At 41.7% G+C, this 27,008-nt stretch overlaps 2 protein-coding genes across 3 annotated transcripts; one reads left to right on the top strand and one right to left on the bottom strand.

Annotated features, from left to right (window-relative positions):
* Positions 1-1,316: 1,316 nt before the first annotated feature.
* cdkn2aipnl (CDKN2A interacting protein N-terminal like) lies at positions 1,317-2,672 on the top strand. The gene is made up of 3 exons (XM_061934429.1): positions 1,317-1,578; positions 2,081-2,186; positions 2,256-2,672. The coding sequence occupies exons 1-3, from the start codon at positions 1,367-1,369 to the stop codon at positions 2,262-2,264; spliced, it is 327 nt and encodes a 108-aa protein (XP_061790413.1). The 5' UTR covers positions 1,317-1,366; the 3' UTR covers positions 2,265-2,672.
* Positions 2,673-2,821: 149 nt separating this feature from the next.
* Positions 2,822-21,615, bottom strand: ube2b (ubiquitin-conjugating enzyme E2B (RAD6 homolog)). 2 transcript variants are annotated; one of them, XM_061934410.1, is made up of 6 exons: positions 21,399-21,615; positions 13,533-13,613; positions 8,644-8,669; positions 4,647-4,736; positions 3,928-4,016; positions 2,822-3,850 (listed from the first exon to the last, which is right to left on the bottom strand). In XM_061934410.1, the coding sequence occupies exons 1-6, from the start codon at positions 21,440-21,442 to the stop codon at positions 3,722-3,724; spliced, it is 459 nt and encodes a 152-aa protein (XP_061790394.1). In that variant the 5' UTR covers positions 21,443-21,615; the 3' UTR covers positions 2,822-3,721. The 2 variants fall into 2 exon arrangements, with proteins under 2 accessions (XP_061790394.1, XP_061790402.1); XM_061934418.1 differs by lacking the exon at positions 21,399-21,615 and adding an exon at positions 13,704-13,837.
* Positions 21,616-27,008: the final 5,393 nt, after the last annotated feature.

The following is a 27,008-nucleotide window of genomic DNA, read 5'->3' as shown; positions in this document are numbered from 1 at the left end:
GCGAGGGTCACCACTTTGTCAACAAATGTGCGAGCAAATTGTTGAACAGTTTAAGAAAAACCTTTCTCAACCAGCTATTGCAAGGAATTTAGGGATTTCACCATCTACGGTCCGTAATATCATCAAAGGGTTCAGAGAATCTGGAGAAATCACTGCACGTAAGCAGCTAAGCCTGTGACCTTCGATCCCTCAGGCTGTACTGCATCAACAAGCGACATCAGTGTGTAAAGGATATCACCACATGAGCTCAGGAACACTTCCGAAACTCACTGTCAGTAACTACAGTTGGTCGCCACATCTGTAAGTGCAAATTAAAACTCTCCTGTGCAAGGCGGAAACCGTTTATCAACAACACCCAGAAACGCCGTCGGCTTCGCTGGGCCTGAGCTCATCTAAGATGGACTGATACAAAGTGGAAAAGTGTTCTGAGGTCTGACGAGTCCACATTTCAAATTGTTTTTGGAAACTGTGGACGTCGTGTCCTCCGGACCAAAGAGGAAAAGGACCATCCGGATTGTTATAGGCGCAAAGTTGAAAAGCCAGCATCTGTGATGGTATGGGGGTGCATTAGTGCCCAAGACATGGGTAACTTACACATCTGTGAAGGCGCCATTAATGCTGAAAGATACATACAGGTTTTGGAGCAACATATGTTGCCATCCAAGCAACGTTACCATGGACGCCCCTGCTTATTTCAGCAAGACAATGCCAAGCCAGGTGTTACATCACCGTGGCTTCATAGTAAAAGAGTGTGGGTACTACACTGGCCTGCCTGTAGTCCAGACCTGTCTCCCATTGAAAATGTGTGGCGCATTATGAAGCCTAAAATACCACAACGGAGACCCCCGGACTGTTGAACAACTTAAGCTGTACATCAAGCAAGAATGGGAAATAATTCCACCTGAGAAGCTTAAAAAATGTGTCTCCTCAGTTCCCAAACATTTACTGAGTGTTGTTAAAAGGAAAGGCCATGTAACACCGTGGTAAACATGCCCTTTCCCAACTACTTTGGCACGTGTTGCAGCCATGAAATTCTAAGTTAATTATTATTTGCAAAAAAAAAAAAAAGTTTATGAGTTTGAACATCAAATATCTTGTCTTTGGAGTGCGTTCAACTGAATATGGGTTGAAAAGGATTTGCAAATCATTGTATTCCGTTTATATTCACATCTAACACAATTTCCCAACTCATATGGAAACGGGGTTTGTATATGGAAAAAAGTGCTGTTTCCTACCCAGCCAGATGTAGTTCTCACTTTGCCCACTGAGTGGCACTGTTGTAAACACCACAGCGAAACAACAACATCCGGGTCACGCTCGCCAAAACTGGAAGTTAACTTACCCGGCTAAAGGAAAGAAGAGCAAGATGTCTGCCGACGACGTGAGTGATTTTATTCGACAAAACCGAGACGTGGCCAAGCAAGTGGAGACACACCGAGGACACTGGGAGAGCAATAAGCATTGGGAGCCTCGGAGGGAGTTTATACTGCGGAACTTAGAGCAATATGAAGACGACCAGTTGGACCACCTGCTTGCTATGTCCATGGTGTGGGCCAACAATGTCTTCCTCGGCTGCCGGTAAAACAACCCTATTGTTTGCTAGTAGTTACTAAATACTTACAATATACATATGCGCCACTTATTAATATTACATTCTAGAACATTTCCTAATACATTATTACCTTATTTCAGTGCCTTCAACCGTAAATATTGTAGCGGCTGGCTACGGGGTGTTAGCCAATGACTTTAGCTTGGGGGCGGGACTTCCGGGGAGAGATAGGGAAGTGACGTCGATGAGGCGTTCGAGTATTGCCGGGAAAAGAGGGGAGACGCACATTGGGGTTGTTGCATCTTGTGCAATAAAGACAAGACAAACAATTAAATTGTATGGGCTTACATTCCTGGATTATTACAATATTTACGACTTGTGTGTTGACTTTATCCCCGCTAACCGGCGACCTTTGCGCTCATTGCCACCCCGTGTTGGAAAAGTGAATTGCAAGCTTATGAGCGGCTTTTGAATGTTACCTATTTTCGACCATTAACATTTGTAATGAAATAAAATAATGCTTTGTGGCAGGTATAACACAGAGCTCCTGGAAAAGGTGAAGGAAATGTCGGAAGGCATCGAGGTGGAGGATGCACCGGTTTTCAAGACAAGGGATGAGATCATGAAGCAGCAACAGGTGAAGTATGGACATTATGTGCATTCTATGTAATATCTGCTGACAAGTGTGTTTCTTCTGGCATTGCAGGGCCGATGACTGTTTTCTTCTGCTTTATGGAACATACAGTGACTACTGTCTGGAATAGGAGTGTGGATCTTTGGGCACCGCCCAATTTGATCCAATTCAAAGCTATGATTATTTGGTATTATAATGAAACTTTTTCAAAACAGGTTACAGGTTAGAAAAGCTCATTCTGGCTGCATGGAGAAAGCTTAAAACGTTTAAAACATTGATTACTGAAAAAAATTTGAATCTATATTTGAAAAAGGTGAGTCAATTTAGAATCTGAATGAAGATGTAAATAGATTTTTTTGTGCACCCGTAGTCTGTCATCAATTGAATTTCTTATGGGATGTGGCAAGAACATCCACTTTTACTTGTGTATTTTCTAACAGAATCACGTTTTCATGACACTTTTGTAACAAATTCAGATGAATTGTAATCTTGTCATGATATTGAAACCCAGTTAAACGTCAGTGCTCATTTGTTGTCAGGGACACCAGAAGCCATCGCTTTTTATACAAGTTCACCAAGTTATAATAGTTATGTTGTATTGTGAAAAAAATGCAAGTAAATTCAGTTTGGACAAAGCCTTACGTCTGAAAAATGTGTTTTATTATGTTTATACAGCATAAGTATTTAGAGCCACAAAATGTAACACATCCCTTCTGCTTATGAGGAGAAATAAATCCTTTGCCACACGATGAGTTTTACTGCTTTGGAGAATAAGATTATTTTGAGTGTGTTTTTTTGTCACAATATCCAACGCCGCAGCCTTTTCATTGGGTATCTGGGAGTAGGAGACTTCAAACAGGGATTTGTCGTCCTGTGCAGCCTTTAAAGGCGATAGACCGCTCAACAAGTACAATATTATTTCACTGCTACTTGCTGTTAAAAGTAATTGAAGGAAAAATAAGATATTTCACACAACTCGGGCTTCGCAATGCAAACCGAGCATGACTCATCCGCCCGACACTCGTCTTCTACCTCGCAGCAGGAACGACTTAAGGCTTGTGACTCAACAGCACCACGGAGACCGGGCGCCGTTTTAACAGCGCGACTTAAAAATAACCTATTGTTCTTTAGGGATTCAGGGGGGGGGGGGAGATACCCAATAAAAAGTCTTGTTTTCCGGCTTGTTCTTTTTCTGATGTTGGGGGTGAAAGAAGCGCTTGGTGTGCACAGCAGCAGACGGTCAAACACTAACCAAACAACAAAGATATATTACAAGTTCTGTTAGCAATAACTTATTTCACATCATGCAATAAAAAAAACATATTTCCCCCAACCCCCGTCTCTTGTTGCCTCAGCAAGTTAATGTTCATAGCGGATCTTTGAATTGTCTCGCAGGGTGGCACTTGAGTCACGTGATATGCTTGCTGCTGCTCTCCACACACACGCCAGGTACACATGAAGAAGAGGGGGGGAAAGGTAGAAGGGAGGCTGTTGAGAGAGAGAGAATAGAGGAAGAAAGGAGTGGGGGCGGGGAGGGTTCACACGTCCACCCAGCTCTGCTCCACAATGGCCGTCACTCTCTTCTCATACTCCCGCTTGTTCTCCTGGTAGAGCTGCGCCGCCTGGCTGTTGGCGGGGCTGTTGGGGTTGGGCTCGTCCAGCAACGACTGCATGAAGACGGTCAAGTGGAATATGTCAGTATGAAAGCAAGTTACCTGCGTGGTGCGGGAGGAGGCTGACCCACCTGGATGGAAGTGAGTATGGAGGAGACGTCATACGTGGGGCTCCAGCGGTTTTGGAGGATGTCTAAACATATACTTCCATCTGCGTACACTGTGGGAGCACACATTTATTGCAAGTCAGGACATGTACGCCTTGAGCGCTTTCATCATTCACACACTAAAAAAAGTCAGTGTTCAAAAATTAGGGGTATTTTATTTGAACTAAGCAAAATTATCTCCCAATAGAACAAGAAAATTTGGCTTGTTAAGACTTTCCAAAACAAGTAAAATTAAAGCTGCAAACAGCAATGGACAGGACCGACATTGAGGGCTCATAAAATCCAAACCGGAGCAGTAATTAAAACTCATCAACTTTTAATCAGAAGGGTTCAATCTCTCTCCCCGCCTTCCGCCCGAATGCAGCTGAGATTGGCTCCAGCACTTTGTCTGTGTCTTAGTTTGCATTTTGACATTCAAAATAGAATTTTTCACAATTCCTTCTATTTTGAATGTCAAAATGCAAACTAAGACACAGACAAAGTGCTGGAGCCTATCCCAGCTGCATTCGGGCGGAAGGCGGGGTACACCCCTGGTCAAGTCGCCACCTCATCGCAGGCCCAACACAGATGGACAACATTCACACTCACACTCACAGATTAAGGCCAATTTAGTAATTAAAATATTAAAATGAATAAACCACAAATGTATAAAAAAATGCAATAAAAAATAAATGTCATCTTACCATTGGGGTGAAACATTCTGGAAACAAAGCGAACCGTGGGAGGTTTGTTTGGGTATTCCTCTGAAAACTCTATCAGCAGTTTAAACGTTCCTGGGAATGTACACACACAACTTTTCAAACACATACTGTATACATTCTCTGTTCACTCTAGCAAACATTTAAAGTCCTGTTGAATAATATCTAGTTTGTTGTAGAGATCAACCCATTTGTTTTTATCAGGGCCGATACCGAATCCCATTATTATTAGTCAAGGAGGCCTGATAATGAATATTTGGAGATGATATGCATTTGCAGTAAAAGTTATTTAAACATGAATAGTAGATATGTCCGATAATGGCTTTTTTCCGATAACCGATATTCCGATATTGTCCAACTCCTAATTACCGATACCGATATATACAGTTGTGGAATTGACACATTATTATGCCTAATTTTGTTGTGATGCCACGCTGGATGCATTAAGGTGGATCCCGACTTAAACAAGTTGAAAAACTTATTCGGGTGTTACCATTTAGTGGTCAATTGTACGGAATATGTACTGTACTGTGCAATCTACTAATACAAGTTCCAATCAATCAATCAATCAAAAACAAGGTTTTCCAAAATAAGAGAACAACTTCAACTCCAGTTATGTAAAAAAGTGCCAACATGGCACTGCCATATTTATTATTGAAGTCACAAAGTGCTTTTTTTTCTAAACATGCCTCAAAACAGGGGGGGGGGGGATGATGGGGTTGAGGTGGGCGGGGTTTGGTGGTAGCGGGGGGTGTATATTGTAGCGTCCCGGAAGAGTTAGTGCTGCAAGAGGTTCTGGGTATTTGTTCTGTTGTGTTTATGTTGTGTTACGGTGCGGATGTTCTTCCGAAATGTGTTTGTCATTCTTGTTTGGTGTGGGTTCACAGTGTGGCGCATATTTGTAACAGTGTTAAAGTTGTTTATACGGCCAGCCTCAATGTGACCTGTATGGCTGTTGATCAAGTATGCATGGCATTCACTTATGTGTGTGTAAAAGCCGCATATATTATGTGACTGGGCTTCACGGTGGGAGAGGGGTTAGTGCATCTGCCTCACAATACGAAGGTCCTGAGTAGTCTTGGGTTCAATCCCGGGCTAGGGATCTTTCTGTGTGGAGTTTGCATGTCCTCCCCGTGACTGCGTGGGTTCCCACCGGGTACTCCGGCTTCCTCCCACTTCCAAAGACATGCACCTGGGGATAAGTTGATTGGCAACACTAAATTGGCCCTAGTGTGTGGATGTGAGTGTGAATGTTGTCTGTCTATCTGTGTTGGCCCTGCGATGAGGTGGCGACTTGTCCAGGGTGTACCCCGCCTTCCGCCCGATTGTAGCGGAGATAGGCTCCAGTGCCCCCCGCGACCCCAAAAGGGAATAAGCGGTAGAAAATGGATGGATTATGTGACTGGGCCGGCACGCTGTTTGTAGCGGACGTGACGACATGTTGTAGAGGACGCTAAAGGCAGTGCCTTTAAGGCACGCCCCCAATAATGTTGTCCGGGTGGAAATCGGGAGAAAGGTTGCCCCGGGAGATTTTCGGGAGGGGCACTGAAATTCGGGAGTCTCCCGGGAAAATCGGGAGGTTGAAACTGATACCGATAATTTCCGATATTACATTTTAAAGCATTTATCGGACATCTCTAATGAATAGTATACGTATACGTAAGAGCAGGACATGGGTTTAAGTAGGTTTTTTTACATTATTTTTTAGGAACCGTGGGACCAGTAGTGACATAATGTTTTATGCGGCGCTAGGGTTGTACAGTACACCGGTACTAGTATAGTACCGCGATACTAATGAATCATATTCGGTATTATACCGCCTCTAAAAAGTATCGGTCCCCAAACCCCCGAACACCACCCACCTCACGTCGTCGTCACGTCATGACATTGCTGGTTTACGAGCAGGCGAACATGTTTGACAGCGCACACACACGCAGTACTTACAAGCAGATACAGTGTGTAGACAGAAAAGGGAGAACGGACGCATTTTGGCTTAAAAACTAACGATAAAGGTGAAGTTATAACACTAAAACGGCCACAGGAAGAGGTGCATGGGCTAAAGTCTATCTGAAGTCTGCAGTGTTGTAGCTACTTCTAAATCACTAATCCTCGCCTCCATGGTGACAAATAAAATGAGTTTCTTACAAGTAGCATTATCACTGCAGGACGAGGAATCGCTAAACATGCTTCACTACACACCGTAGCTCACCGGCGTCACAATGTAAACAAACGCCATTGGTGGATCTACACCTAACATCCACTGTAATGATACCAAGTACAGGAGCGTATCTAGTCGATACTACTATGATTACACCGATATTTTTGAACATCACAACATCTTATTTTGTTTTTATTAAATTTATATTATCTTTATAAACTCAGGAAATATGTCCCTGGACACATGAGGACTTTGAATATGACCATTGTATGATCCTGCCACTACTTGGTATCGGATTGATACCCAAATTTGTGGTATCATCCAAAACTAATGTAAAGCATCCAAACAAGAGAAGAATAAGTGATACATTTTAACAGAAGTGTAGATAGAACATGTTAAAAGAGAAAGTATGCAGATATTAACAATAAATGAACAAGTAGATTAATAATTAATTTTCTACCACTTGTCCTTTATAATTTTGACAAAATGATAAATGACACAATATGTTAGTGCAAATGTCAGCAGACTAAATTGGGAGCCTTTGTTTGTTTACTTACTAATAAAAGACAAAATTGTCTAGTATGTTCACTATTTCATTAAAGGACAAAGCTGCAATAAGAAACATATGTTTAATGTACCCTATGATGTTTTGTTAAAATAAAGCCGATAACGCAATTTTGTGTGGTGCCCTTTATTTCGAAAAGTACCAAAAAGTATCGAAATACATTAAATACATACCGGTACCAAAATATTGGTATTGTGACAACACTATGCGGCGCAAATGTTGTCCTTAATTTAGCAGCAAAAAACATTAGGGGGTTTCACAATCTTTATCACGTGTGTCTGAGAGGAGCATAAACATTTTAATTTCAATATATAAAAAATCTCCTGGGAATATTGTTAAAAATATTGGATTTTTCTATATCACAATACCTCAACATCTACTAAATTGGATACAATTTTATAACAGTTTATGGATTTAATACATTGTAAGGTTTCCTCATGAGGAACCCTGAAATATTGTGAACATTTAAATAGAAACAATTCTGGGCTCCTTCATGTTGAGACATTTTTCAAGCTGGTTGACATAATTTCTTCCTGGATGTCGCAAAAAGTATGAGAGTGTGTGAGCTGCTGCCTGCTCTTCTTTACTTATATAATAATATATTTGTCAAGATGTTTCCACAAAGTTTGGACTTCTGGCAGAGGTATCCTTTCTGTCATCATCACATCTGTCCATTTATGTCGCCTTGTTATTTGATTGAATCACAGAGCATGAAACTGCGCGCTCCTTAAATGAGAAGGACAAAAACTGAATTTCCTGGCAAAAAAGGGGAAGTTTAGAAAGCTAAGCAGAAGAGATATACCGTGCACAAGCGACCAACATTAGAGGAGGAAGAGAATGGGGTGGGGTAGTGGGAAAAAATGGCAACTTTTCTCAAAGAGCAGGCGTTTAGGCAGTGTTTATTACTATCTACTTTACTAATTAATTATTTTTAAGCACTAAATACTGGTATCATAGGTGTATGTATTATCTGCTAATGTAGTTAAGTTGTAGTTTTAAAAAAAGAAAAAAAAATACTCATAAAAATAGGCTGATACCGATATACGGGAAAATGTCAAATATAGACGCTGATAATCAACCGGGCCCATAATCGGTCGATCTCTAGTTTGTCGTAGTGTTTTTTTGTCTGCTTCCAGGAGTGTGATTACATTTACTGTCTTAACAGCAACAATAAGACTGAACAAAAACTAAGTAAATGTTAATATTTGTTGACAGACAAGACAGACAGCATGTAAATATAACTGTGAAGGGGAACTTACCGTCTTCAAAAGGTGTACCCACAGGCCTGTGGAGAAACAGAGGACAGGGACAGAGGGAAAACAAGATCAACTTCATTTATTTTAAATGAGTCATTTGATTCCTGCGAGATGCAAACATGTCAGAAGACCGCATGAGAGGACGTCAACATTACATGTACTGTACATGTTGTCTTTTCCTTCTCAGGTTGCCAACACAATATAGGGTTTCCCCCTAAATTGCCAAGATACCTGTGGCGGTGGAGGCGTGGTCCTCATGACGTCATCGAATAATTTGCTATGATCGTTACAAAGGCTAAAAAAATGTATACAAACATTTAAAAAACAAATCTGTTTTTAATCAGTATTATCATATATTTTTTTTATATTACATGGTTTTGCCTTAGTTTCAGTTGTTGCTGTTTATGTACTATTTAAAAAAATCTTTCAAGTGTCTAGAGACTTTTAGTGACTTTTTCTAGGACCAGCAACAACTCTAGCATCTTTTTCTGGTGTTATTATAGCCTGTACTTGTGTTTAGAGACTCTACTTCTGTCCCTGGGTGTCTGTGACGAATAGCGAGAGTAGCAACGAGGATGACGTCACACTTGCTTGGCGCCAGGCCTGGAATTTTTTCATCATAGAGGCAAGGCCAATTGGCCTTTGGTGTCGTCAACCTTTTGAGGGCACAAACCCTAACCCTAATGTCAGGTTAGGAAGGCCGTTAAATAAAACAATAATTTTAAGTCCACGGTCCTAATTAATGTAGCTTAAAAGTTAAAGAGGAACTGCACTTGTTTTGCAATTTTGAATATCATTCACAATCATTATTAAAGACATTGATTGATTGATTGAAACTTTTATTAGTAGATTGCACAGTACAGTACATATTCCGTACAATTGACCACTAAATGGTAACACCCGAATAAGTTTTTCAACTTGTTTAAGATGTTTGTTTTTTTATTCATTCTGAATATTAAACAAATGCAAGCACAAGTCCTCAGCCCAGGTGAGAGGCATGATTTATGATCTACAATAAACTTTCAAGGAAGCGAGGTAACGCCTCACTAGTCAATCGTGTCAAAATTGTACACAAGCTTTTGATCACAGTATAAATGGTTCATCTGCATTAGCGCTTGTAATAACAATATCACTAATACTTGGTTAGTATTCAAATCACGAAATGTAAATGGAGTATTGTTGTCAGTAGAGAGGTCCGATAATGTTTTTTTTGCCGATATCCGATATTCCGATATTGTCCAACTCTTATTTACCGATTCCGATATCAACCGATACTGATATATACAGTAGTGGAATTAACACATTATTATGCCTAATTTTGTTGTGATGCCCTGCTGGATGCATTAAACAATGTAACAATGTGTTCCTAAATAAATCAACTCAAATTATGGAAAAAAAATGCCCAACTGGCACTGCCATATTTATTATTGAAGTCACAAAGTGCATAATTTTTTTTAACATGCCTCAAAACAGCAGCTTGGAATTTGGGACATGCTCTCCCTGAGAGAGCATGAGGAGGTTGAGGTGATCGGGGTTGGAGGGGCGGGGTTAAGGGTAGTAGGGTGTGTATATTGTAGCGTCCCAAAAGAGTTAGTGGTGCAAGGGGTTCTGGGTATTTGTTCTGTTGTGTTTACGTTGTGTTACGGCACGGATGTTCCCCCGAAATGTGTTTGTCATTCTTGTTTGGTGTGGGTTCACAGTGTGGCGCATATTTGTAACAGTGTTAAAGTTGTTTATACGGCCACCCTCAGTGCGACCTGTATGGCTGTTGATCAAGTATGCCTTGCATTCACTTGTGTATGTCAAAAGCCATAGATATCATGTGACTGGGCCGCCACGCAAAGGCAGTGCCTTTAAGGTTTAGTGGCGCTCTGTACTTCTCCCTACGTCCGTGTACACAGCGGCGTTTCAAAAAGTCATAAATTTTACTTTTTGAAACCGATACCGATATTTTAGAAACCGATACCGATAATTTCCGATATTACATTTTAAAGCATTTATCGGCCGATAATATCGGCAGTCCGATATTATCGGACATCCCTAGTTGTCAGTTTTTGAATGGTTATTTATTGGATTTTATGGGCGAAAGAGAGGAGCTCCCTTTGACTCTGCTGTAAGCGGACGTTTACTTATGTTTATTTACAAGATAGAATGCATTTAAAAAAAGCCATTCGTCATAATAATTGTGAACGATAGGCAAAAAAAAAAAAAAAAGTGCTGTTCTCCTTTAAAAATGATAACATTTTTAATATGCATTACTCTCAATTAAATAAATGAAGCTGTTTATTTAACATAATTGTTTATTTCTCAATAAATAACATCAGTATAGAAAATGGATGGACGGATAATAAATAATTTTGATAAATAACATCTGATTTTTCAGGGTGGATGAGAAACTGTAAATGGACACAAGAGCTCAAGTAAAGACAGTGCTGTGGCTTCGTCTGCCTCTGGGACTTCCCTTAACCTATGCTGACCCACGCAAACAGCATTAAACTAACTGTTCTACAGAGACAAACAGCATCGAATGCAGTATTAAACAATTATTTAGCTCCGATTTAACCCATAAACAACTGGGAAAGCATCTAGCACAATGCAGATATACAAACTTACAATGTCACTTTGTGCCCCACTACAAACTAGTACACTTGCTATATTTGAATATAAAACAAGTGTTTAAATGCCTTTTGAATCATTTAGATTTTTAACAAATTTGTCATCTTCTGAACAATTATTGAAAAATCATGAAAATGTTTGCAAATCTTTTAATATATACAGTACAGGCCAAAAGTTTGGACACACCTTGTGTTTTCTTTATTTTCATGACTATTTACATTATAGATTGTCACTGAAGGCATCAAAACTATGACACCTGTGAAGTGAAAACCCTTTCAGGTGACTACCTCATGAAGCTTATCGAGAGAATGCCAAGAGTGTGCAAAGCAGTAATCAGAGCAAAGGGTGGCTATTTTGAAGAAACTAGAATATAAAACATGTTTTCAGTTGTTTCACCTTTTTTTTTTGTTAAGTACATAAATCCACATGTGTTCATTCATAGTTTTGATGCCTTCAGTGACAATCTACAATGTCAATAGTCATGAAAATAAGGAAAACACATTGAATGAGAAGGTGTGTCCAAACTTTTGGCCTGTACTGTATATTCTTTTACAAGCAAACGTTTTAACTCAAATCTTGGGGGGGTCCCTGGAACCAAATATGAGATGGGAGTCTGTGGCCAAATATAATTTTGTGGGTCCTCCAGGTGTTCCTTTTTCCCAAAATAAGAACACTTCCAGTCGTAATACGTTCAAAAAGATGGTACATGCTGATCTATTTTTGGGATCTGCATAAATCCTGAAAAATTGCGCGCATCCGCCTTTGTAGTCAGTGGAGACGCCGTAGTCGATAAGCTTCTTCTTATTCTCTATATACTTGTTATGTGGCATTCATCCTCCACTGTTGCCTTGTCTAATATAAAGTAGCGTAAAGTTCTTACTTATATCTGTCAGTAAACTTGCCGTGAAAGCGCTTAAACATACCGGTGTAGTGAGTTTACATTAATCACCCAAGGAACTTTGGTTTTTTCACGGGACACATTTCCGGTGTTGTTGTTTCCGGATGAGGAGATGCTGCTCCGTTATTGGTTTGAGTAACGTCTGAATGTCCTTAAAACAGTTAGCTCCATCTTTTGACACTTCTTCCACACCCGTCCTTGCACGCTACACCGCTACAACAAAGATGACGGGGAGAAGACGCTGCCGGAGGTGAGCCACGTAAATAAGACCACCCACAAAACGGCGCATCCGGAAGCGACTGTCAGACGGCTTGAAGATGATCTGTAAAACATAATCTATGCAACATGTTGACTAGAGATGTCCGATAATTGCGTTAAAATGTAATATCGGAAATTATCGGTATCGTTTTTTATTATTATTGGTATCGTTTTTTTTGGTTTTTTTATTTTTTATTAAATCAACATAAAAAACACAAGATACACTTACAATTAGTGCACCAACCCAAAAAACCTCCCTCCCCCATTTACACTCATTCACACAAAAGGGTTGTTTCTTTCTGTTATTAATATTCGGGTTCCTACATTATATATCAATATATATCAATACAGTCTGCAAGGGATACAGTCCGTAAGCACACATGATTGTGCGTGCTGCTGGTCCACTAATAGTACTAACCTTTAACAGTTAATTTTACTCATTTTCATTAATTACTAGTTTCAATGTAACTGTTTTTATATTGTTTTACTTTCTTTTTTATTCAAGAAAATGTTTTTAATTGATGTATCTTATTTTATTTTATAAAACATTTTTAAAAGTACCTTATCTTCACCATACCTGGTTGTCCAAATTAGGCATAATAATGTGTTAATTCCACGACTGTATATATCGGTTGATATCGGTATCGGTAATTAAAGAGTTGGACAATATCGGAATATCGATATCGGCAAAAAGTCATTATCGGACATCCCTAATGTTGACCAAAGAACCACCATTACATGTTATGCAGACCACAAGGAAGTGTTTTAAATTTAGAAAAAAATTACAATATTATGACTCCTTTAATGCGCCCTATAATCCGGTGCACCTTATATATGAAAAAATATCAAAAATAGACCATTCATCGGCAGTGCGCCTTATAGTCTGGTGCGCTCTACAGTCCGGAAAATACGGTACTATAATTTGTTTTCATGTCAAAAAAACTACTTATTTTCAAGGTGTAGGCGGCTTTTTATTTTGCCTTTGCGGTGCGCCACTATCAGTTACATTAAGGGGAAACCCTGAATTAAGACAAAAACTGCTCAAATATTGCTTCTTGCTTTTGGCAAATAGCACAACCAGAGCAGGGCAAACTAGACAAGGCGGCAGGGCGGGACTCACCCAAAAATAACAGCATTCCAAAGCATGATATTGTTCTCCGAAGGTGCTCCGCTCACACCGGTGGGAGGGTCCTCTTGAAGTCTGGCGATGAAAATGAAAAGTTAATACGGCACCGATATAAGAAGCTTTTGTCAAAACAAATTTACAAGTAAGACTTCAAAGTATAATAACCTGCAGCTTTAACTTGGAGCCTCACAACAGAAAAGTGCACGTTGCACAAAAGGCATCTCTGCCACGTTTGACAGCGGTGACCACACCCGATGTTTGCTGCCGGTTGTCACGACAACCACAATACACAAAAGTGTTGCAACGTTTTGGGGGTCAAGGAGTGGACACCAGGCCAAAGTCCAGCACGAGCCGACGGCACGTGTTGGCATCAAAGAGGTGCCAATCAGAGCTTATAAGAGCAGCCGAGAGCCATCTGCGTGTGAACACTGACGCACTGCAATTAACCTCATCAACCCTAATCTGCTTGAGCTCCTTCCTGCTGGAGAAGACGCTTTATTTAATCATTTGATAGCAACTTTCAAGGCCTTTTCATCATTTTATGTCAAAAAGAAACTCTTACTAAGACTCTTTTACTGTTAAATGTCTAAGTAAAAAGGGCTTAACTCATGTTTACACTTGTGTAAGCAGTGATCATGTACCGTAAAACGTTAGAAAAGGTTAGATGCATATTAAACTTTTTTGTGAGGGTGAAAATATGAGGAACAAACAAACCTTGGTAGGACTGTTTGCCAGTTACAAGCTCAACATTTGAGGTGATCTAGTCCAGAGTTTCTTGACACCTTAAGGGCTGCCAGAAAATATATTTCTTTAGCTGTGGTCAGTATGGGCCGCAGGGGTACTCAGTTGTAATACACTTTTCTACCACTTGTGGTAGTAATGACAATATCAAACTAACAGAAGAAGTCTGGAGCTTAGAGAGATAGATAGTACTTTATTGATTCCTTCAGGAGAGTTCCCTCAAGAAAGGTCGTAGAGAAGTTTCTTATGCGGAAAATGTATAACTAAAGTGTTGAAATTGTATTTCTATATAACTTTTATTGACTGTGAAGAAAGATATATTTTTATTATGAATTTAGTTCAAATGTATTTATTTTAGCGCTGTGTAATTGTACGAAACTATTTCTCATAAGTTTTTCCCTTCTTTTGCAGTACCGGTATTAGAAGTGTGAGAAATAATAGATTTTTAGATGCATTGCAATTCGGACATGGACGATTATAAAATTGATGAGTAAACGTCAATTATCGATAATCAATGTATTTATTGTAAATAAAGTCATGCAGACAGTTCTATAATTTGGCAGACTGCAGCCACCTCACCGAGAGATCTGACCAGCTCCTATATCATAGGGCACTTATGTTCCAGTTTTCCACACATTTCCATTAATCTAATAAATGTGATGAGAATTTATTTAAAAAAATGCACTGTTATTAAAAGTTGGATGTGATAAATGCTTATTTAGTAGAACAAAAATAAATGTAAAACTGCATCAATATACATAAATGAAAGAAACATCAATAACTTGTTGTTAATCGGATCTTAGCTCCTGAATCGTAATCAAATCGTGAGGTGGCCAAAGATTCCCAACTCTTAGCGGTATATTTGATTAGTACTTATTTTTCTAACCAATCTGATCGATGCTTTGATAATAATCTTAGCGATTAACAAATTATTTCATACCATTTGACAAGGTCTAACCTGTTAAACTGTAAATTAGTTTTATATTGAAAACGTTTAAAATCAATAGTAAGATTACTAATTCAGTGTAATATCTAAGTGGCCCCGGGACCCTCTGTAGCGTAAAAGTTGGGCCCTGTAGTCAGGAAGGTTAAAAGGAATTGCTTTTTTATTTTTTTTGCCTATCGTTCACAATCATTATGAGACAAGAACACAAGTCTTTTTTTGTAGTATTCTAAAAATGACCCAAAAAACCTTGCAAAAAGTGGCTAATGGGAGTCACCGTTGTGGTCTTTAAAACCCTCTAAAACAACTTCAAAATCCTCCAACGTTTTAGATACACACTAAGTATATATATAGTAGTAACAGACACGTTCATAAGAATATGTTATATGTACAATATTTAGCATATTTTGGTCATTCTTTGCATTACTGGAACTTCGTTTCTCAGCGCATTTATTTCCGTTTCCATAGTGTTCCTACTTCCAGAAACAAACGCAAGTGTGTTCTAATAATGGCAGACTTGGTAACAGACAACGAAGACAACTACTTCTGGACAAATGAGGATTCATAACCTTATCTTTTTGAACTTGAATATACGAAGGATGAACTACTGCTTATAGAAGCACGAACAGAAGGTGAAATGTTGGAGCAGGCGGAAGTCGACTGTAAATGTGGAACTTGGAGCCAAGGTATGTCCACATAAATGGAGTGCTTAGCCAAAATTAACTTGAAAAAAACTTCACTGGCCAGCTAGACCAAACAAACAACTGTTCATCCAGTGAGCCACTATAGTATTGATCATGATACATGCAACACGTTACTATTGAGCTAGCTGTGTACAAAAAACATGAAATTTGGGCTAATACTTTAAAAATACTGTAATATGATTGTTAATTTTTTTTTTGTCAATACAGATTAGTGTCCTATTGCATTGTGTTGGGCATTACAAACTAAAAACCTATTTAGCTGCTGACACAAAAGCTAGCTTACGGCTAATGCCATAGCATGCTGTCGCAAGATGATGTGTTACAACGCTAACAGTACAGTTTTTCAGTGTTCGCTCTTACAATAACAATGTCACTACAAGTTTTTGGATGCATTTTTAAAGTGACTTAGAGGCAGAATGGACTAGCCGCATTGCCAGCCACCAAGAACAAGCCGATTATTACAAATTAGAAAGCAAAATAACTACATTTTGTCTTCTTGTCTCTCATAAGGATTGTGAACGATTGGCAAAATTCCCCAAAAAAGTGCAGTTCCCCTTTTAGAACCTCTAAACTAGTCTGGTTTCTGACTTGTTTTGACGCTACATCAGGACCCAAGGCAGTGCATCAATGTGGTGTGGACACACATGCTGATCCAGGAATGTCCCTATTGTTTCCTGGCTGGACTGTGATGCACTCGAACACCTGCGGACTGGTGCAAGGTTACATGACATATCTACTTCCAGCATCTTTATACAACACAACACAGTTAGCACGCAAACATGGAGGGATACAAGTGCCAATACAACAATTATTGAGATGAATTCTGCTTTTAAATTTATGTTATAATCACAGCGACGAGCTAATAGTTATAGAACATACACTATATTGCCAAAAGTATTCGGCCACCTGCCTTGACTCACATATGAACTTGAAGTGCCATCCCATTCCTAACCCTTAGGGTTCAATATGATGTCGGCCCACCTTTTGCAGCTATTACAGCGTCAACTCTTCTGAGATGGCTGTCCACAAGGTTGCGGAGTGTGTTTATAAGAATTTTCGACCATTCTTCCATAAGCGCATTGGTGGGGTCACACACTGATGTTGGTCGAAAAGGCCTGCCGCTCAGTCTCCGTTCTAATTCATCCCAAACGTGTTCTATCGGGGTCAGGCCATTCAAGTTCATCCACACCAGACTGTCATCCATGTCTTTATGGACCTTGCTTTGTGCACTGGTGCACAGTCATGTTGGAAGAGGAAGGGGCCCGCTCCAAACTGTTCCCACAAAATTGGGAGCATGGAGTTGTCCAAAATGTTTTGGTATCCTGGAGCATTCAAAGTTCCTTTCACTGGAACTAATGGGCCAAGCCCAACTCCTGAAAAACAACCCCACACCATAATTCCTCCTCCACCAAATTTCACACTCGGCACAATGCAGTCCGAAATGGACCGTTCTCCTGGCAACCTCCAAACCCAGACTCGTCTATCAGATTGCCAAATGGAAAAGTGTGATTCATCACTCCAGAGAGCGCGTCTCCACTGCTCTAGAGTCCGGTGGAGACGTGTTTTACACCACCACCAGAGTTTGTACCCAGACGCTTCCATTTTCTTATAACAAAGCCGACAGTTGACTTTGGAATATTTAGGAGCGAGGAAATCTCACGACTGGATTTGTTGCACAGGTGGCATCCTACGACAGTGCCACGCTGGAAATCACTGACCTCCTGAGAGTGGCCCATTCTTTCACAAGTGTTTGTAGAAACAGTCCCCATGCCTAAGTGCTTGATTTTACACACCTGTGGCTGGGCTAAGTGACATCTGATTCTGATTAGGGATGTCCGATAATATCGGACTGCAGATATTTTAGGCCGATAAATGCTTTAAAATGTAATATCGGATATTATCGGAATCGGTTTTAAAATTATTGCAGCACTAACTCTTCCGGGACGCTACAATATACACCCCCGCTACCACCAAACCCCCCCATCTCCCGAATTCGGAGGTCTCAAGGTTGGCAAGTATGCTCTAGTATACTCTGGACTGAAGCTGTGTGCCTTCATTGTTTTTGTAAAGTCAAAGTATAGTATTTCCCACAGTTGTAGTGGGTATTAGGATTATCTCAGGGAGACCATGTCCCAAATTCCAAGCTGCTGTTTTGAGGCATGTTAAAAAAAAAAATGCACTTTGTGACTTCACTAATAAATATGGCAGTTCCATGTTGGCATTTTTTTTCCATAACTTGAGTTGATTTATTTTGGAAAACCTTGTTACATTGTTTAATGCATCCAGCGGGGCATCACAACAAAATTAGGCATAATAATGTGTTAATTCCACCACTGTATATTTCGGTATCGGTTGATATCGGAATTAGAGATGTCCAATAATATCGGCCTGGCCGATAAATGCGTTAAAATGTAATACCGGAAATTATCGGTATCGTTTTATTTTATTATCGGTATCGTTTTTTGTTTGTTTGTTTTTTTAATTAATTCAACATAAAAAACACAAGATTCACTTATAATTAGTGCACCAACCCAAAAAAAACTCCCTCCCCCATTTACACTCATTCACACAAAGGGGTTGTTTCTTTCTTTTATTAATATTCTGGTTCCTACATTATATATCAATATATATCAATACAGTCTGCAAGGGATACAGTCCGTAAGCACACATGATTGTGCGTGCTGCTGGTCCACTAATAGTACTAACCTTTAACAGTTAATTTTACTCATTTTCATTAATTACTGGTTTCCATGTGTTTTTATATTGTTTTACTTTCTTTTTTATTCAAGAAAATGTTTTTAATTTATTTATCTTATTTTATTTAAAAAGGACCTTATCTTCAACATACCTGGTTGTCCAAATTAGGCATAATAATGTGTTAATTCCACGACTGTATATATCGGTATCGGTAATTAAGAGTTGGACAATATCGGAAAATCGGATATCGGCAAAAAAGCCATTATCGGACATCCCTAATCGGAATCGGTAATTAAGAGTTGGACAATATCGGCAAAAATGCCATTATTGGACATCTCTAATTCTGATCATTTGGATGGGTGTCCAAATACTTTTGGCAATATAGTGTATATGTAATGGTAACTTGAAATACAAAAGAAAGCAGATACATGGAGGGGAAGAAAGAGAAGCCAACTATATTAACCTTGTAGATTGTTATAGTTGAATTGGTTAAGCTTTGTCAGTGCCGGTATCCCCTGCGGCAGTGGTTCTTAACCTGGGTTCGATCGAACCCTAGGGGTTCAGTGAGTCGGCCTCGGGGGTTCGGCAGAGCCTCTGCCGCGGAGGTCAAGACACACCCAACTCATCGTGTAAACAAAAATTTCTCCCTGTCGGCGTCTTATGGATACCCCCAAACAATGTTCCCTCTAATTTTCTATATGAGCAAACGCAAAAACTCGAGCATTCAGTGGAGCACATGTGAGCGACGTCATATGCGCACATGCACTGTAGCACACCTGTCCCAAACCTGACTAAATAACAAGTTCAATGTTTTATTATTATAATCAAATGACAGCAGTCATGTCCATGTGATTATTTTCTAATATAAGTGTTTTGGCCCACTTACAATGACTATAGCATATTGTTTTTCATGAGCTGTGTACTAGTATTGTATGTCTGGGTGGGGGGTCCTACTTTGGAAATAATGTGTACCCCTTTCAGATATCGCATTTAGTTCCCACTAAAACATTCACATGTTGCACAATGAGATGTAAACATGGGATCATGTATAAATTCCTTTATCTTTCCGTTTGTAAAATATATCTTTATTAGTATTTATTTAATATAACAACATAATTTTATGATTACGGTTCGGGATGGGAATCAGCACCTCCAAGTCCGAGTCCATGGTTCTCTCCCGGAAAAGGGTGGAGTGCCATCTCCGGGTTGGGGAGGAGATCTTGCCCCAAGTGGAGGAGTTCAAGTACCTCGGAGTCTTGTTCACGAGTGGGGGAAGAGTGGATCGTGAGATCGACAGGCGGATCGGTGCGGCGTCTTCAGTAATGCGGACACTGTATCGATCCGTTGTAGTGAAGAAGGAGCTGAGCCGGAAGGCAAAGCTCTCGATTTACCGGTCGATCTACGTTCCCATCCTCACCTATGGTCATGAGCTTTGGGTCATGACCGAAAGGACAAGATCACGGGTACAAGCGGCCGAAATGAGTTTCCTCCGCCGAGTGGCGGGGCTCTCCCTTAGAGATAGGGTGAGAAGCTCTGTCACTCGGGGGGAGCTCAAAGTAAAGCCGCTGCTCCTCCACATCGAGAGGAGCCAAATGAGGTGGTTCGGGCATCTGGTCAGGATGCCACCCGAACGCCTCCCTAGGAAGGTGTTTCGGGCACGTCCGACCGGTAGGAGGCCACGGGGAAGACCCAGGACACGCTGGGAAGACTATCTCTCCCGGCTGGCCTGGGAACGCCTCGGGATCCCCCGGGAGGAGCTGGACGAAGTGGCTGGGGAGAGGGAAGTCTGGGCTTCCCTGCTTAAGCTGCTGCCCCCGCGACCCGACCTCGGATAAGCGGAAGAAGATGGATGGATGGATGGATGGATGGTTCGGGTTCGGTGAATGCGCATATGAAACTGGTGGGGTTCAGAACCTCCAACAAGTGAAGTTCATTATATTTATATAGCGCTTTTCTCTAGTGACTCAAAACGCTTTACATAGTGAAACCCAATATCTAAGTTACATTTTTAATCCAGTGTGGGTGGCACTGGGAGCAGGTGGGTAAAGTGTCTTGCCCAAGGACACAACGGCAGTGACTAGGATGGCAGAAGCGGGGATCGAACCTGGAACCTTCAAGTTGCTGGCACGGCCACTCTACCAACCGAGCTATACCGGTTAAGAACCACAGCCCTAGGGCAACAACGTTAATATAAGTTTGATTAAACAAATCCACGTTAAATCACAGCGACGAGCTAGTACTTATAGATATTGGCGAGAAGATTACACACAAGCGGCTTGGCGTCGCTTTCTAGGCAATGCAAGCAAACGTCTGCAAGAAGAAGCTGCTTTTGTTCGAACTGTTAGTTGCTCTTTGAGCCATTGAAATGGTCCAAGTTAGTCGTCTCCGAGCACTGATATAATCTAATCAACAAACAATAAATGACACGCAAAGTAGCCTGCAATACAAGACGGCCACACTAATGCTAGCACTGACGACTGAATAAAAACACTTACTTCTAAGCGTATCATTTAAAAAATGTCACTGGTCATACACAGACACACGTCGTATTATAACGCGTGTGTTGAATTCAGCTAAAACGTTGATTTTGTATTTTATTTTTATTTTATACCTGTAGCTAACCTAACCAAGCTGCCGTTAGCTTCTTGAGCTAACACTTGCTAGCCACACACGCACACATAAACAGTAGCAAGTTAGCTTCCTGAGCTAACGCTGCTAGCAGTTAGCCACACACACGCAAACATACATTAGCAAGGAAGGGGGGGACTGCGGTACCTTTTAAAATCTCTCATAAGCCGTCTCCTCGCCGGGGTGGACATTATTGAAATATGTATTTTTTTTAAAAAGTGAAAAGATGTCAAACTAAACCAGCGGCATATATCGCGAGTGCTGTATCCAAGAGCGGTGTTTTGTTCCGCTTGGAGCCTTTCTCTTTCCTCCTTTAGCTCCCCCAAAAAAACAACTAGCTAGCTCTGCTACATGTGATGACGTCACCGGCTGACGGGGCTGACCAGCAGAGGCCCTGCCCCTTTAATGACGCGCACGTGGGACATGTTTATTACATTGTTACTGCAACACTACATTACTTAACTACAATGTGCATCGACAGCACACTCTTTTATTCTGGAGGACCATTTTCAAAAAAGCTAAGGACACTTCATTTTAATTTTTTACCTTACCAAAATGGAATATGCTGTATCATAAATCATTATAACATTGATTGATTGATTGAAACTTTTATTAGTAGATGGCACAGTGAAGTATATATTCCGTACAATTGACCACTAAATGGCAACACCCGAATACGTTTTTCAACTTGTTTAAGTCGAGGTCCACTTAATTCATTTGATTCATACAGATACAGATATATACTATCAAATATATACTAACATCATAATACAGTCATCACACAAGATAATCATCAGAGTATAAACATCTGGGGTCACCAACCTTTTTGAAACCAAGAGCTACTTCTTGGGTACTGATTAATGAGAAGGGCTACCAGTTTGATACACACTTAAATAAATTGCCAGAAATAATTTACTCAATTTACCTTTACTCTATGTTATTATTAATAATTAATGATATTTATCTTTGTGGAAACACTGATCATCTTAATGATTTCTCACAATAAATATATATAGAAACAGATAAATATCAATATGCAACACTTTATTTTTATATTTTCTCTAAGTGCACATTTTCAAATGATCACTTCTGAGACAGTCTTGTGAAATCACAATATCCCATTTTAACTAGCTAGCCACTAACATTTGTTTACAAATCATGAATTACTTTGCATCATGTTTGTACAAATAATAACTCATGTAAAATACAAAAGTCAACTCTCAAATTTTTAAATAAATCATGTCACACTTTGAACTGGACACCAAATCTGTTATCTGTTTCTTTGTTAGTTAGTGAAGACCAAGTCTTTAAAATATTTTCTTGGATTTTCAAATTCTATTTGAGTTTTGTCTCTCTTAGAATTAAAAATGTCAAGCAAAGCGAGACCAGCTTGTTAGTAAATAAATAAAATTCAAAAAATAGAGGCAGCTCACTGGTAAGTGCTGCTATTTGAGCTATTTTTAGAACAGGCCAGCGGGCTACTCATCTGGTCCTTACGGGCTACCTGGTGCCCGCGGGCACCGCGTTGGTGACCTCTGATATACATTGAATTGTTTACATTATTTACATTATTTACAATCTGGGGTGTGGGATATGGAGGGGCTTGGATTAGAGATGTCCGATAATGGCTTTTTTGCCGATGTCCGATGTTCCGATATTGTCCAACTCGTAATTACCGATTCAAATATCAACCGATACCGATACCAATCTTTCCTGTGATAAAATGGCAACCAAGGTAATCAAAAAGGTCAACCAACGAACGAGATTTCTCAACAGAATCTCCTCTCTGGTCAACAAAAGCACCATAAAGATTAGACTTAGACTTATACAAACTTTAATGATCCACAAGGGAAATTGTTCAACACAGTAGCTCAGTTACAATGATGGAAAGTGTAAGGGTGGAAAGGACAATGTAGGTATAAATAGACTAATATAGCGATAAAAAAAAATCTAACATATATACGAATATATACATTATATGTGTATTGAATAATATATATACAGATATATGTCTATAACAAATTACAATATATACCAATGACCATGTACAATATTACAGTATATGTGACAGCAGCAGCATAAAATAGAGGGTAGATCCAGCAGGAAATAGAATCAGAATCAGAATCAGAATCAGAATCAGAATCAGAATCAGAATCAGAATCAGAATCAGAATCAGCTTTATTGTCATTACGCAAGGTAACGTAATTGAGGCCATTCCATACAGTGCGATGTGTGCATGCTTGAAAAACAATGTGCAAATATATAAAAATATAAAAAATGTAGAAGTGCAATGAATATGGTGTGAAATGAATATATACATGAAAAAAAAAAAAAAAAAAAACAGGGTGGTTGGTGGAATGGGTTATTGCACCGAAGAGAAGGCAGTTATGAGGGACAATGGGTCAGTCCGTTCAGGATGGTTATGGCCCTGGGGAAAAAAGCTGTTCTTTAGCCTGTTTGTTTTGGTTTTAATGCACCTGTAGCGCTTCCCAGAGGGCAGCAGGTGGAACAGGTCAGAGCCAGGGTGGGTGCTGTCCTTGATGATGGCACTGGCTCTGTTGAGGCAGCGGGAGGTGTAGATGTCCGTCAGAGAGGGGAGAGGGCGGCCGATGATCTTCTGAGCCGTCTTGACCACTCTTTGCAGCCTCTCCCTGTCTGCTGCAGTGCAGCTGCCGTACCATACCGTAATACAGTAGGTCAGCAGGCTCTCGATGGACGAGCGGTAGAAGGTCAGCAGCAGGTCAGGCTTCAGGTTGTACTTCCCGAGGACTCTAAGGAAGTGTAGCCGCTGCTGAGCCTTCTTGATGATTGATGTGGTGTTGACTGTCCAGGAGAAGTCATTAGAGATGTGGACTCCAAGGTACCTGAAGGTGTGGACCCTCTCTACACGCTCGCCGTTGATGTAGAGGGGGGCAGGGTCGGTGCTGCTCCTCCTGAAGTCGACGATGATCTCTCTGGTCTTGCTGGTGTTGAGAGCGAGGTTGTTCTCCGAAGACCAGGCCGTCAGCTTCAGGACCTCCTCTCTGTAGGCAGCCTCGTCACCCCTGGAGATGAGCCCGACCACTGTGGTATCGTCGGCGAACTTGACGGTAAGGTTGTCACTGTGGGCCGGACTGCAGTCATGGGTGTAAAGGCAGTAGAGGAGGGGGCTCAGCACACAGCCCTGTGGGGAGCCGATGCTCAGCGTGCGGGAGGATGAGAGGTGCGGGCCAAGTCTCACATTCTGGGGTCGGTCCGTTAGGAAGTCCCTTATCCAGGCGTTTGTGAGAGGGGGGAGGCCAAGAGTGTCCAGTTTATTGCAGAGTCTGTCCGGGATTATTGTATTGAAGGCAGAGCTATAGTCCACAGAGAGCATCCGGACGTAGCTCTGCTGCTGCTCCAGGTGGTTCAGAGCAGAGTGGAGAGCAACAGCGATGGCGTCCTCTGTGGACCTGTTCGCCCGGTATGCGAACTGGTGGGGGTCGAAGTCTGGAGGGATATGGTCCTTGATGTGCTGGAGAACAAGTCGCTCGAAGCACTTCATGATTACCGGAGTGAGGGCCACTGGTCGGTAATCATTCAGGCTGGTGATGGGAGACTTCTTCGGCACCGGGATTATTGTAGATGACTTCAGGCAGGATGGGATGACTGCCTGAGCCAGGGAGAGGTTGAAGATCCTGGTGAGGGGGGGAGCGAGCTGGTGGGCGCACGTCCTGAGCACCTTTCCAGGTACTCCGTCTGGTCCGGTAGCCTTCCTGGGGTTCACAGCCAGGAGCACTCGTCTGACACTGTGCTCCTGTACAGTGAGTGGAGTGGCGCCGGAGCCTGGTGGGGGCGGGGGCAGGGCTGGAGCAGATGAGTGTCGCGGGGGGGTTTCGAAACGGGCAAAGAAACAGTTAAGCTCCTCTGCCAGTGTCGCACTCTGATCCGCAGTTGTCATATTGCAGCCTCTGAAGTTCGTGATGTCATGAATGCCCCGCCACACCTCCCGTGAGTTTTTGCTGGACAGATGGGACTCTATGCACCTCCTGTGGTCCGCCTTTGCTTTTTTAATCCCTCTCTTCAGGTCGGCTCTAGCAACACTGTACAGTGCCCTGTCCCCTGACCTGAAGGCTGCGTCGCGGGCCCTGAGGAGTGTGCGGACCTGGCTGGTCATCCAGGGTTTCTTGTTGGGGTAAACCCGGATGGTTTTTTCCACAGTCACATTCCCGATGCAGAACTTTATGTAGTCCAGCACCGTTCCTGTGGCTGTCTCCAGCTCCTGTTGTTGGAAGAGGTCCCAGTCTGTGTGTTGGAAGCAGTCCTGAAGTTTGGGGAGTGCATCGTCAGGCCAGGTCATAACAGTCTTTGTGATAGGCCTGGCCTGGCGTCTGATGGGGGTGTAGGTAGGAGAGAGCAGGAGGGAAAGATGGTCTGACTGTCCAAGCTGGGGGAGGGGTGTAGCTCTGTACGCGTGCTTTATGTTGGTATACACGTGGTCCAGGGTGTTGTTGCCCCTTGTAGAACACTTCACGTGCTGGTAGAACTTAGGGAGTACAGTCTTCAGATTGGCCTTATTAAAATCCCCTGCTATGATATGAACACCGTCGGGGTGGGCCCGCTGCTGTTCGTTGACGGTGTTCAGCAGAAGAGAGAGCGCTGTGTTTACTTTGGCGTCCGGTGGAATATACACAGCCGTGATGATAACAACAGACAGCTCTCTCGGGAGAAAAGAAGGCCGACATCTAACAGACATGTACTCCACGTCCGGGCAACAGTGCTGTTCAGTGATTGTCCCGTTGCTGCACCAGTTCTCATGCACGTAGATACAGAGCCCCCCTCCTCTGCTCTTACCGGAGTCCTTAGTTCTGTCCCGGCAGAGCAGAGTGCGTCCGGCTAGCTGCATGCTAGCATCGGGTATTTCCGGGTGAAGCCAGGTTTCGGTGATAATCATAGCACAACAGTCCCGAACATAGCGGTTTCCAGCAAGTTGTAACTCCAGGTCGTCCATCTTCTGTACAAGGGATCTGGCATTAGAGAGGAACAGGCTCGGTAGAGGTGGCTTGTGGCGTTGTTTCCTAAGCCTGAGCAAGACGCCGGACCTGCGGCCACGTTTCTGCTTCCTCTCCCTCCTCCGTCTGCGCCGTCTCCCAGACCCGACAACAAACCACGGAGAGCCCTGTGCTCTCGCTATGTCATCTGGGATGTTGTGCTCGTGGTGAAAGTCGCTCGAAACAGATATCTGGTGCGAGTTACCGATATCCAAGAGTCACTGGCGGGTGTACCGGGTGTTTGCAGTACATGTGGTGCACAAAAGGAAAAAAAACATGAAGAAAAGAAGGAAGAAAGAGCACTGAAATGGAGAGCCGTAAGCCGCTGCGTCTGTGCGCGCCGCCATCATAGAAATAGACATTAAAACAAAGAGAAGTAGCCAACATGTCAGGTGTCAGGTAATAGGCAGATATCATCTATTGCTGTATGGCGAGTGATTATACAGCTGAATGGAGTGTGGAATGAAGGAGTTCTTGAATCGCACAGTGCGGGAAGGAAGCTGAAGGAGCCTGTTGGAGTATGAGCTCCGCTGTCCCTTAATTGTCAGGTGAAGTGGGTGGGCAAGATTGTCCATGATGGCGAGCAGTTTGTCCAGTGTCCTCCTGTCCCTCACTGACACAAACGCCTCCAACTGCGTGCCAATAGTTTGGCCGGCTTTCCGGATCAGTTTATCAATCCGGTTTAACTCTCCTTCAACCCTTTTTCGATTACGCATGCACCTCCTGGTACCCCAGCCCCTCCAAAACC

The sequence above is a fragment of the Nerophis lumbriciformis genome, linkage group LG03 (assembly GCF_033978685.3).
Source record: "Nerophis lumbriciformis linkage group LG03, RoL_Nlum_v2.1, whole genome shotgun sequence".
In the NCBI taxonomy this organism is placed as follows: Eukaryota; Metazoa; Chordata; class Actinopteri; order Syngnathiformes; family Syngnathidae; genus Nerophis; species Nerophis lumbriciformis.
This window is presented reverse-complemented; position numbering and strand designations above follow the sequence as displayed.

Coding starts and splice junctions, on each gene's coding strand:
- ube2b (XM_061934410.1), bottom strand. CDS start 21,442: ATGTCCACCCCGGCGAGGAGACGGCTTATGAGAGATTTTAAAAG. Junction 13,614..21,398: donor CTTATGAGAGATTTTAAAAG/GTACCGCAGTCC, acceptor TTTCATCGCCAG/ACTTCAAGAGGACCCTCCCA. Junction 3,851..3,927: donor CCATACTCACTTCCATCCAG/GTGGGTCAGCCT, acceptor GTCTTCATGCAG/TCGTTGCTGGACGAGCCCAA.
- cdkn2aipnl (XM_061934429.1), top strand. CDS start 1,367: ATGTCTGCCGACGACGTGAGTGATTTTATTCGACAAAACCGAGACGTG. Junction 1,579..2,080: donor AATGTCTTCCTCGGCTGCCG/GTAAAACAACCC, acceptor GCTTTGTGGCAG/GTATAACACAGAGCTCCTGG.